Raw genomic sequence first — 11,743 nt, 5'->3', positions numbered from 1 at the left:
AAAATGCTGTCTTAATGCAAGAAACGAAACCCCTAAAGTGAATTGATATTTCCTAAGTCATTAAATATCAATTAATTTTTATAACTAAAAAGGTTTTGTTCACTTTTCACATAAAATTGCATTGGCAACTATAAATTGGAATAGAAATGTTTCACTAATAAGTGATTTTATTTGGTTTATGAAGAAGATGTGAGATAATCAAATACATTTAATTGAAATTTTAAGTCTTATCTTCTCATTCATTGGAATAAAGCAAAGAAAACCTTTTTTAATGTTCATAATGTCACATGATTAAAGCAGCTTAAAACCACACATTAAACCCCCAGATTATTAAAATGATTACAATTTAAAACCACACATTATGCCCTCATGATCACTGAAATATGTTGGCACAACTACTGCCTCAACTTCATATATCTGAGATTTAATATAAACATGATCTATCAAAGTGCCTTTTTCAGTGGTTGCTTCTTCAACCATTTGTAGGTATCCTTTATCAGAAACAAATTTTGATATACTTGATGACTTAAAAATATCATCATTAAAATCTCCAATCAGTGCTATCGTGTCATTTTGTGTCTCAAGCCAATCCAATAACTTTCCTAAATTTTTCTTAAATAGTGACAAAGGATATAATGGTGGTCGGTAAATTACCCCAAGGACCATGTTAAAACTACAAAACCGATAGACCAAACATTCCAAATTAAGCTCTGGTTGTTGTAAAATTTCAAAGTCCAAATCATGAGCAGAATAGATGCCAACACCACCATGTTGTTGGTCTTGCAACGCAATCAATTCTGGATGCCTTCTGGTATACGATAAATTTCGTGGTCGGTTGGAAAAACTATAACCATCTATCATTACTGTATCCGTTTGGGTTGAAGACAACCATGTTTCTGTGACAGCAACGCATTTAGGTTTCCACTTTTCTGTAAAGCAGGCCAAATCTTTTACATGCCGATTTAAACTTTGAACATTTATCAAGAATACAGTAAAAAGAGATGTGTTAAATCGATCCAACTGAAAAGATCCACTCGAAAGAGGCGTCATACTCTGAAGAGCAACAGCAATGTCATCCTTACAATATATCTTTTTTTCATCAAAATCTTGAATCGTCAAACCTAAAAGACTTCTAACGCGACTTACAGCAACATAAGCTTGTCCCGGTGAAAATATTTTACTAAAAGACACCACAGCTTCATCAACAGTTAATCCTTGAACTTTATGTACAGTACACGCCCATGCTAACTTAAGTGGGAACTGTCTCCTGAGTCCACCCTTCAAAGTTGCGCGCTCTTCCTCAGGTTCAATCGGTGTGGATTCTGCTAAATCTGATGATGAGTTGAGACAGCTCTTCCTCTTTTTCATGCCTACACGATCATCATCAAATTTAACATAGACAAATTTAGGAAACTTGTCCTTTTCAGGTATTAATATTTCTGTAACAGTCCCAACAACACCATTAACAAGACCATCGCTAATGTCAACGTTTTTACACAGCATAACACGTGCACCTTTACCCAACAACAACACTTCTGATAAAGAAGTGTTTGAAGCTTTGGAATGACTCCCTTCTAACAACCGAAGTTTTCCTGTTTTTTTATCATTTGCATAATCTTGTGCCCGAATCCTTAAAAAATCAGGACAAGTATGACATAAATGATTAAAATTGTGCTCATTTACTTGGTTATTAGTCGCAAAGATATGCAAGGCTGAGCTAACCTCACCCGTTTCACAACTTTTTAAAATTTTGATATCATCGGCCAGCATTGGTGTGCTTTTGGAACGAGTTCTCATCCTGTTAAGCAGTTGAGAAAACACAGCATCTTTTTGCCTAACAATTTCTGTTAATTCTATAATTTGAAATAACTCTGACCATATATTTGTGGCAACACCCTCAGAGTATATCGGCTTCCCTTTAACGGGAGGGAGCTGGTTCATATCACCTACAGTAATTACACTGATGCCCCCATATACGTTTGTGGTTTGTTTAATCTGACGCAAACGACCGTTAACATATGATAACAGGTTGTGATCAACCATTGATATTTCATCTATAATAAGAAGCTGCAGATCACAATATTTCACACGCAATGAATTTATTTTATCTTCACCCAAAGGAGTATAGGGGAGCCGTACATCCTTTCCAATGGAAAAAGTTGTATGGATTGTTGTCGCTTCTAAATTATACGCCGCAATGCCTGTGGGAGCTGTGAGTAAGACGCATATGTTATCAGGAAACTTACAAATAGTGGACAATAACCGTTTTGATTCATATTCAATTGCTTTGATTAGATGACTTTTCCCAGTACCAGCTCCACCGGTTACAAATATGTGCAGTGGTTCTGGATTTTTTCCATTAACTTTGTCTAAACACCACTGCCGGATTTGATAAAAAACAGAAAACTGTTTTTCATTCAAAGATCTGATCAATGTAAGGCCTTCAGATCTACTAATTTGTTTTTTCTCAAATACTGAAATTTCTTTACAGTTAGAACTTAAATCAGGAATATGTTCCTGAGCTTCATTTTCTATTGGTGTTTCTTTTCGTAATTCAACACACTCCAAGCGTTCCAATTCAACCTCTGAACACAACTCAGCCCATCCATCCTCCAACATTGCATCAGCAGTAACATTGTCCACAGCTTCAAAATGATCAGATTCCAACTCAAATTCACTCCTATTTAAATCTACTACAAACTTTACAGAATGTTTTGTTCCATCAACAAATCCAATCACACCAGTCATGTAAAAGTCACCATAGGTTTCAAAACGTGCAGGTTTAAGTTCAATATCAAAGCGATAAGGCAGAAATAGCTGCATTATGCTTTGATAAAACTTTTCTGGCTGTTTTGTTTCAGAGAAACGTGCATATCGAACAACTGCTGGTTTTGTCCGAGTTCTTTTGGCAACAAACCCAAAATCCTTATTCAACTTTACTGCATTTCTACATTTCTCATTTTTGTACAAAACACGATACTCTGAAACAAACTTAGCCAGGCACATATCACTAAAGACATCATCATTCGGCCTATTCTTATAGCGGTCAACTATACCGGTCATAAACATGTCTTCTGGAGTGAGATCCTGTGATGCAGCTTTTTCTCTCAAAATAGAAATCGGTAAACTCATTTTAGTGATATTATCGCCTGTAGGAACAAAAACAACTTTCCGAGAACACTCCTTTAAATGCATGTTAGTTAGTCGGTACACGGCTTCCTGTGCACAAACATCCCGATTATGTAAATACACGCTACCAAGTTTCTTTAAAGCGTCTTTAGCACTAACATTTCCATCTTTGGCTGCTTCTCTTTGTGCATTTCCCAACAGAAGGCCAATTTCACGCTCACTTTTGGACATGTAAGACACTATATAAACACAACAAGCATAAGCATCAACGCAATACTGGATATCAATATTTGCATTCCAAGCTTTTAACAGCGGCCTGCTATATTGATTAATCCAGAGTTCATTAATTTGTCTTTTCAACACAACATTAGTATTCCTACTGGATCGCTTATATGCCATTTCAAATAAATCTTGACTTATCCCCAAAGCTTGAAACATTGCTTCAACTGTACTATATGGACAGTTCTCATCCGAGATGGCATTCTTGACATTTGTTAAAATATCAGTTGCTCTATCTCTCTCTATTTGTTCCCAACTTTTCTTGTCCTTACCAAGACATAAACAATCTACTTTATCATCAATTTTATCCAAATTACATTTGCAAGTCTTTACTGGATCATGATATTTCTCACCGCGACAAATAAAGGTTCGGCAAGATGCAGGCCGTGGGAAATTAAAACGACAGACAGTTTTTTTCTTTTTACAAGTTTTTGAATGTCGTTTTGAATGCTGCTGTACAGATGAGACTACTTCAAACAACGAGTCTTCTTCCAATGGAATTTCACATGTCACATATTTGTCAATAAATGCAATAACCTCTTCATCCGTATTCTTATCCAAAACTGGAGCCCCAGAAATCCAAAAAAGACAATGACAATGGGGAGAACCACGCTGCTGAAATTCTACACGATAATAGTAATCTTCAATTTTTCCAATCGGATTTGCAGGAGACATTAAAACTTCTTTTACAAAAACATGCCATCTAAAATCAAACATTCTGGCAGCAGTAACAGGGTTTCGACGCAGCAGTTCACACTTATCTGCCCACTGCAACTGTTCCAAAGTCTGCGTTCGTCCTTCCTGCTTTAAAATGCTATAAAGTAGATTTTTCCATCTCATATCAGCAGACGAAAATGAGGCAAACCATGTGGGTTTTCCCAACATTCTAACACAAGCTAGCAAGTCGCGTTGAGCGGACTGCCAGAAAGCAGGTGTGCCTCGAATGGGTTTCAAGAAGCGATATCCTTCATCAAATTCCAACAACTTATTTAAAGAGTTTTCATCCTTCAAAACCTCAGTCATATTTTGAGATGTACAACTTGTGCCTTTACGTAAAGCTATTGACACTTTAGAAACAACCTGTTCCAGTTCTGACATGTACTGTGCAAAGAATATATATTCGACATTACGCGCAAATCTACCATCAGCATGAAGAAGTCTATTATTAAAATAACGACTCAAAGTCAAACGATATTGTCGCTTCTCATGGTATGTGTTTAAACCTGATGGGAACAATACAGGGAAACATTTTGCTTCATTGGTAGAATCAGAAAGAAGTTTTATAGGGTTATTATTTTCACCTGGCGCTACATTCAAAACATTATCAACATATACATCCAAGGCTTCTTGTCCAATATCGACCGGCATGAGACAAGTGTCCTGGAACATACAGTGCGTCTGTCTGTCATGTAAAAGGTCATCATCATTATCATCTATTGACATGTCTTGATCTTCTTTACAACCATCATTCTTTTGAATCAAACCGTTATCTTCCAGAGAAAACTCATTGATCCAAGATTCATTGAACTCTACATCTTTATAAAAGAAGTTACAATGTTTCAAGTACCAAAGAGCTTCTTGGACATGCATTGTGTCAACATACTGGTAATCATAATGACCTTTGTATGTCAATTTCCGCTTTAACTTAACAGGTAACAAAGATCCCTCCATATTACTACGAGGTAGCAAACTGCATGTTTCAACAATATTTGCAGGGACACAAGTAACAGGACCATGAACTCCATTTTGCCCACCTTTTGGCAACGCTAACATCTTCATAAATGGTATATGCAAAGCTATTAAATGTTGTTCTAAAGTATTCAAGCATGCCAACTGAGGTGGGATGGGATCAAGTGTTAAATTATTACATGAACTTTCTGGGGGCATTTCACCTCTATTAATTTTATGATGACAACAATAGCAGATATATAACTTATTTCGACAGGTTTTGAGATTACATGGCGATATGCACATGTTGCTACATCTATGCACATAATCATCACTTATACATTTATCTGCAATGAAGGACTTTGCTTTAGTTTTCCTGTAGGACTCTTTACAACAATTCAAAACCTGATGTTTAAATAACAACCGAAAGCACACGCAACACACAAAATTGGGCCCCTCTTTTACTTTGTCCAAAAATTGCTGAACAACAAAATCAAACTCTTTTGACTTTGTTTTAATCTCCCGTCTTTTTAGCTCTACATTTGATATTATGTTTCTCTTATGTTGTGGATTAAGATATTGTTTTCTACTTAACTGTTTAACTTTTTCTCTGTGATATTCATCTTCATTATATTTTGTAATGCTTATTTGCTTAACTTTTTCTCTATGACATTCGTCGTCATTATATTTAGCTATGCTCATTTGCTTAACTTTTTCTCTATGACATTCGTCATCATTATATTTAGCTATGCTCATTTGCTTAATCTTTACTTGGTAAGTTTCATCTTTACGATATTTATTTCTCCTCCAATTTTTTTTTCGTTCCTTATATAGCAAATTTTTCTTATACAATTTCTTTTGATTAGATTTCAATTTTTGCCTATGTATCATTTGAGTTCTATATTTAAGAACTTGTCTCTGATTCTTTTTTTGTCTTAAATACATCGAAAACCTGGGATTAGCTTTACCGCTTAAAACAGTTTGCTTTGCATTTTCCTGACCTTGTGAAGACCTTGTACGGATGGGTTGTGTCTTTAACGACAAATTATCTTCACAAAATTCAAAGCAAGAGTCTTTATCACCCTGCTTTGCACAAATAACGGCATCAAAATGATTGTCACAGTTCTGCAAATATATAGCTTCATTGGTCAAATGTCTACTGTTTGAATTATATTTGGTCCACTGTGTGCTGTTAAATACATATATATCCAATCCTAACATATTAGCGGCAGATTTAAACTCAATTTCCGTAGCACAGTGACCCACATACTTAATCTGTGACTGGTTAACGTATTTTGTCACAGAAGCAAAATCTTTAGTTAACAATTTTTCGCATTCTTCTCTATTATTGGTCATGTGTGAAACAACAGCAAGTCTAATTTTACGGTGATTTTTCTCAGAACCACTAAGTGCATAGGCTACAGCTCTGAAAAAACTGTTACCGTCATTTACAATATTTTTAATCTTACACACATTTCCCAAAGGACCACGCAAAATTACTTTTTGGAAACTATGTTCTTCAAAGTCGATTTTTAAGTTGTTACAAAGAGTTTTAGCATTAAGTTCAGAAAGGGGAGTAAACAGTAAAGTATTTTCGTTATCTTGTAAAATACCGACAGACTCGTCTTCAATGGAACTCTCAGTTTTCACCGTCATTATCTGCGCAGTTTTTGGTTCTGTTGTAGATGGCCGAGTTTTATGTCCCCCTGAAAAAACTGTATTCATGCAATAATTATAACATGTTTGTGAGTTAGGCAGCTTAACACAAACAACCGTCTCATAATGATTTCCACTAATGTTTTGCAAATACATACCGTGATTAGAGAAACTGCTCTGAGAACTGTATTCAAGCCATTTATCATTGAAAAATGTGAAAATATTTACACCAAAATAATCAGCTGCAGCTTGAATTTCCAATTCAGTCGCCCACGCACCAACATAATTCATTCTAGAAATGGCAATATATTGTGAGATGGAGGAATACTCACTTCTCAAAATACTATCATACAAGTGAGAATTTCTTTGTAACTGATTTACAACAGCAAGCCTAATTTTACGATGAGATTTCTGATTTCCACTGATGGCTTGACTAAGTGCTCTAAAAAAGCAGTTTCCATCGCCCACGATGTTTTCTGTCGCACATGGTAGACCGAGTTCACCAACCATACAAGATTTATAATTTGCCCGTTCAAACTCAACATTCAACTTTCCACAAAGTGACCGTGCAATGTCTTCTGAGAGAGGGTTAAAATACAATTCCTTATTTTGCACATGAGTAACAACCACATCATCATCACTATCATCCCTGTTTGATGTTTGAAGATCAAATGGATGTTCTCCATAAGAATCATCCTGCATATCAACATTGCTCTGTTCAAAAGGAGCACTGCTACTTGGCACAGCAGCTACATCTTTACATGTGCTGCTACTTGAGTCAATGTGAACTATTTCAACTCCACTGATCTCAAATCGCCTGGGACAGAGATTCAGTTCACCAGAAAACATTGTAAGATGTGCAAAGACATCATCAAGAGAATTAAAGTGGAGAAGAACGCTCTTTCCATTTGCATCCATCATCCCGTGTTGGTTTCTTGCATGAGAGTCTACAAGAGCAAAACGTCGATTATGTCGGATGAGGGCGCAGGTACTTCCACAAAGTGTCATAAAGCAGGTTTCATACTTACCACAGATCTTCCTCAATCCATCCCAGAGAGTAGTAAGCACACCCTCCTCGATTAACTGTCCTTCCACTATATCAACATCTCCAGAAACATAATCTCCATAAAAACATTCAAAATGCTGTCCATCAACATGAATATTTTTAGGCAAGTCTGGAATAGAAAGAAGCTCATGTCCACTACTGATTAAATTGCTGTCATGCAAAGATGTGTACAGCTCATCACCTACAGTCACTACATTGTCCAATATGTCACCATTCCACGAACAAATGCTTTTCAGTTTGTGCTTTGTTAAAGCAACAATACTAATGGCTGCACACTGTAGTCCACCATATGTAAAACGAGGATCGCCCTGATGAAATGACCCACTGACTGATGCAACATGGCTACTGAAAGCTTGGCTTGCATCTGTGGCATGCGTGTCCTCAGTCAGTGCTCCGGATGTGTCCGTATTACTGGACATTTCTTCGACAGAAATGCCGCAGAGTTTATACTCGGTTGCATTTAATGATTCCCTAAGTTTGTTCAAGTGAACCATTAAATCATTTAAACACGTGTTAAATACGACGACGGGCGTACCAGATTGTGACGCTAAACCCTCTGAATTCCGTGTCCCAAAATCCACAAGAGCAAAGTACTCTCCATGCTGGATGACCAAGGTGGTTGTATCAGGCAGGGCAAAGATGCACATTCCGTTTCTCAGTAAATACATTTGCAACCGCTCATACAGTTCCCCCTCCTGGTTGAGATCAAATGTACCACGGACCGTATTTCCAGTTCGTACATCCCAATTTCTACCAAAAATGGTCTGATCTTTAACCAACTTGCACAACTCTGGTTTTGGACCTCTGTCTGATCTTTTTCGCACAATATATCCTGCCAACTTCTGACCTTGTACACGGACTTCATCTACATTTGCAGTCTTCCAGGTACAAATGGGAGAAATGTGGTGTTTTATGGCTGCTGTAATACAACATGACATCATGGCATCAGAGCTAGACTGATAACTACCAATATATGTGCCTGGGATAAGAGACGGTGGAAAGCCCTCTGAGCACCTGCAAACAACAGGGTTAGCAGCCTGACCTTTGGGTGGAGTATTTGTGCGCTGTAAATCACCCATCTCAGGCATCTAGAGTGAAAATGTGGAAAAACATGACATTTCTACATCCTCATTTTGTAAGCAGTCTGGTTCTCTTCCAAATATATTACAAATCTAATATGAGATTTTTTATAATACTGAAACTCATTTAGCAACATTACACATGCTACCCCACTAGAGTTCCTTTTGTATAAGTTACTCAAAGGATGCTGAATTCAATGTTACTTTCACTATAAATATCCATGCCAGGAGAAAAACAAACCAAATTATTTTTGCTCTGAATTGTTACACTAAATGTTAAAAATTAAGTAAATTCATTTTGAACTTGTTCTTTTGCATAATTGTGGATTCCCATTAAGTAGCCTGCTATATTTTCTGTGAAACCATCAGAGCGTGCTGTAGAGAAATTTATTTTTACTGCTTTCTGCAATTGTTTTTATAAAAAAAATTAAAGTAGGTTCTATTTAAATTCCTTTTAAATTATTAATGTTAAAACTACAATGGTGTTACTAAGAGAATTGTCAAAAAACCTTTCAAGAAACATTTGGAAATTCTACAGTCTGTAACTCTTGGCTGTGACATCCATACTAGCAGAGGAGCTAAAACCATTGTTTGTGCTCTGAACCACTCATTTACAGTAAAATACCACCTCCTCTGATCCATTAATCAGTATTCACAACAGGAAAGATACCAAATTGTTACTATAAACGAATAAAATAAACTCCCAACACCATTTGAAATGTCAATAATTTGAAAATTGTAATTATGTTATGAAAATTATAGACTAAAAAGAACAACACTGAGACAACATATTTTATTTATTTATAGAGACTGAAGAACACATTATACAAACCCGCTGGCCAGCAGAAAACTCCAACGCACAGACGCACCCCACACCAGCATGGTCAGACACCTCAGCAGAATGCAGAACAGGCTCCACCTGAAAATAAATGACACAAAAAACATATTAAGCTGATTTTGCACAAAATCAACAAAGGTACTATGTCAAATGTTTTCAATAAACACATTATTAATTAGAGATTTAACGTTAATGTGAAAAACACTAACGGTGTCTTCAGGCGGCACACATTCAACTCCCCTGGCAGGAATCACACGCGCGGGAACTGAAGCCTAAAGGAAAAATCAAAAAGAACAGTTAAATAAATTAAAAAAAATCTGTACTAGAAATTATTAATTAACTCATGTTTTTACAAACCTCCCGTGCCAAACGGCTTCTCTTTGGGAGAGCTGGTTTCTTTTTATGTTCCACAGGCTTTGTCTGCAACACCGCAAACAACATTGAGGGTTTGTGTTATTTATAAATAAAAATACTAAGAATGTTAGTAATTGCAGTATTCTGGAAAATACCTCGGTGCCTGTGCGAACATCTGGAAGAGCCGATGGAGAGACTGTTTCCATGGCAACCAAGATAGCGGGTGAGAAACGGACAGGATTTAATTTGATGAAACATTCCCTCAAAGCCACAGGAGTTCCATCGCTCTATAAAAGCAAAATTTGAATTATTAAGATACCAGTGACATTGACTATTATATTTCATGAATAGCTGNTTAACTTTTTCTCTGTGAGAGTCGTCTTCATTATATTTAGTAATGCTGATTTTCTTAACTTTTTCTCTGTGAGAGTCGTTTTCATTATATTTAGTAATGCTGATTTTCTTAACTTTTTCTCTGTGAGAGTCGTTTTCATTATATTTAGTAATGCTCATTTTCTTAACTTTTGCTCTGTGAGAGTCGTCTTCAGTATATTTTGTAATGCTCATTTCCTTAACCTTAACTTGGTAAGTCTTATCTTCATGATATTTATTTCTCATCGATTTTTTTTTGTGTTCCTTGTACAGCAAATTTTTCTTATACAAATTCCTTTGATTAGATTTCATTTTTTCCCAATGTATCATTTGAGTTCTATATTTAATGACTTGTATCCGATTCTTTTTTTGACTTAAATACTTAGAAAACCTGGAATTAGTTTTAACACTTAAAAAAGTTTGCTTTGCATTTTTCTGACCTTGTGAAGATCTTGTACGCATGTGTTGTGTCTTTAACGACAAACTATCTTCACAAAGTTCAAAGCAAGAGTCTTTATCACCCTGCTTTGCACAAATAATGTCATCAAAATGACCATCACAGTTTTGCAAATATATAGCTTGATTGGTCAAATGTCTACTCTTTGAATTATATTTGGTCCACTGTGTGCCATTAAATACATGTAAATCTAATCCTAACATATTTGCAGCAGATTTAAATTCAATTTCTGTAGCACAGTGACCCACGTACTTCATCTGTGACTGGTTAACATATTCTGTCACAGAAGCAAAATCTTTAGTGAAAATTTTTTCGTATTCTTCTCTATTGTTGGTAAAGTGTGAAACAACAGCAAGTCTAATTTTACGATGATTTTTCTCTGAACCACTAATTGCATAAGATACAGCTCTGAAAAAACTGTTATCATCATTTACAATATTTTTAGTCTTACAAACATTTCCCAAAGGCCCACACAATATTACTTTTTGGAAATTATGTCCTTCAAAATCTATTTTAAAATTTTTACATAGAGTTTTAGCAGTAACTTCAGAAAGCGGAGTAAATAGTAAAGTATTTTGGTTATCTTCTAAAATACTGACGCACTCGTCTTCAATGGAACTCTCAGTTTTCACTGTCATTATATGTGCAGTTTTTGGTTCGGTTGTAGCTTGCCGAGTTTTATATCCCCCAGAAACATCTGTATTCATGCAACAACCATAACATGTTTGTGTGTTAGGCTGCTTCACACAAACAACTGTCTCATAATGATTTCCACTAATATTTTGCAGATAGATACCGCTATTGAACAAAGTACTCAGAGAACTGTATTCAAGCCATTTATTGTC

At 35.9% G+C, this 11,743-nt stretch overlaps 2 protein-coding genes across 2 annotated transcripts in view; both read right to left on the bottom strand.

Annotated features, from left to right (window-relative positions):
- Window positions 1-250: 250 nt before the first annotated feature.
- Window positions 251-10,414, bottom strand: LOC106943453 (uncharacterized). The gene is made up of 2 exons (XM_015026764.1): window positions 10,225-10,414; window positions 251-10,135 (listed from the first exon to the last, which is right to left on the bottom strand). Exon 2 carries the CDS (start codon window positions 8,884-8,886, stop codon window positions 340-342), a length of 8,547 nt encoding a protein of 2,848 aa, XP_014882250.1. The 5' UTR covers window positions 8,887-10,135; window positions 10,225-10,414; the 3' UTR covers window positions 251-339.
- The window catches only part of LOC106943455 (uncharacterized), a 7,686-nt gene continuing 5,165 nt past the window's right edge, over window positions 9,223-11,743 (bottom strand). The window contains exons 3-8 of the mRNA XM_015026766.1: window positions 10,646-10,832; window positions 10,225-10,356; window positions 10,073-10,135; window positions 9,925-9,987; window positions 9,710-9,796; window positions 9,223-9,231 (exon numbers count right to left, since the gene is read on the bottom strand). Coding sequence (XP_014882252.1) covers window positions 9,223-9,231; window positions 9,710-9,796; window positions 9,925-9,987; window positions 10,073-10,135; window positions 10,225-10,356; window positions 10,646-10,832 — 541 coding nt within the window. The remainder of the gene's footprint in view (window positions 9,232-9,709; window positions 9,797-9,924; window positions 9,988-10,072; window positions 10,136-10,224; window positions 10,357-10,645; window positions 10,833-11,743) is intronic.

This window comes from Poecilia latipinna, unplaced genomic scaffold (assembly GCF_001443285.1).
Source record: "Poecilia latipinna isolate Pla-1442-1.1 unplaced genomic scaffold, P_latipinna-1.0 Scaffold5315, whole genome shotgun sequence".
In the NCBI taxonomy this organism is placed as follows: Eukaryota; Metazoa; Chordata; class Actinopteri; order Cyprinodontiformes; family Poeciliidae; genus Poecilia; species Poecilia latipinna.
The sequence above is the reverse complement of the archived record's forward strand: the minus strand, read 5'-3'. Positions and strand labels throughout refer to the sequence as shown.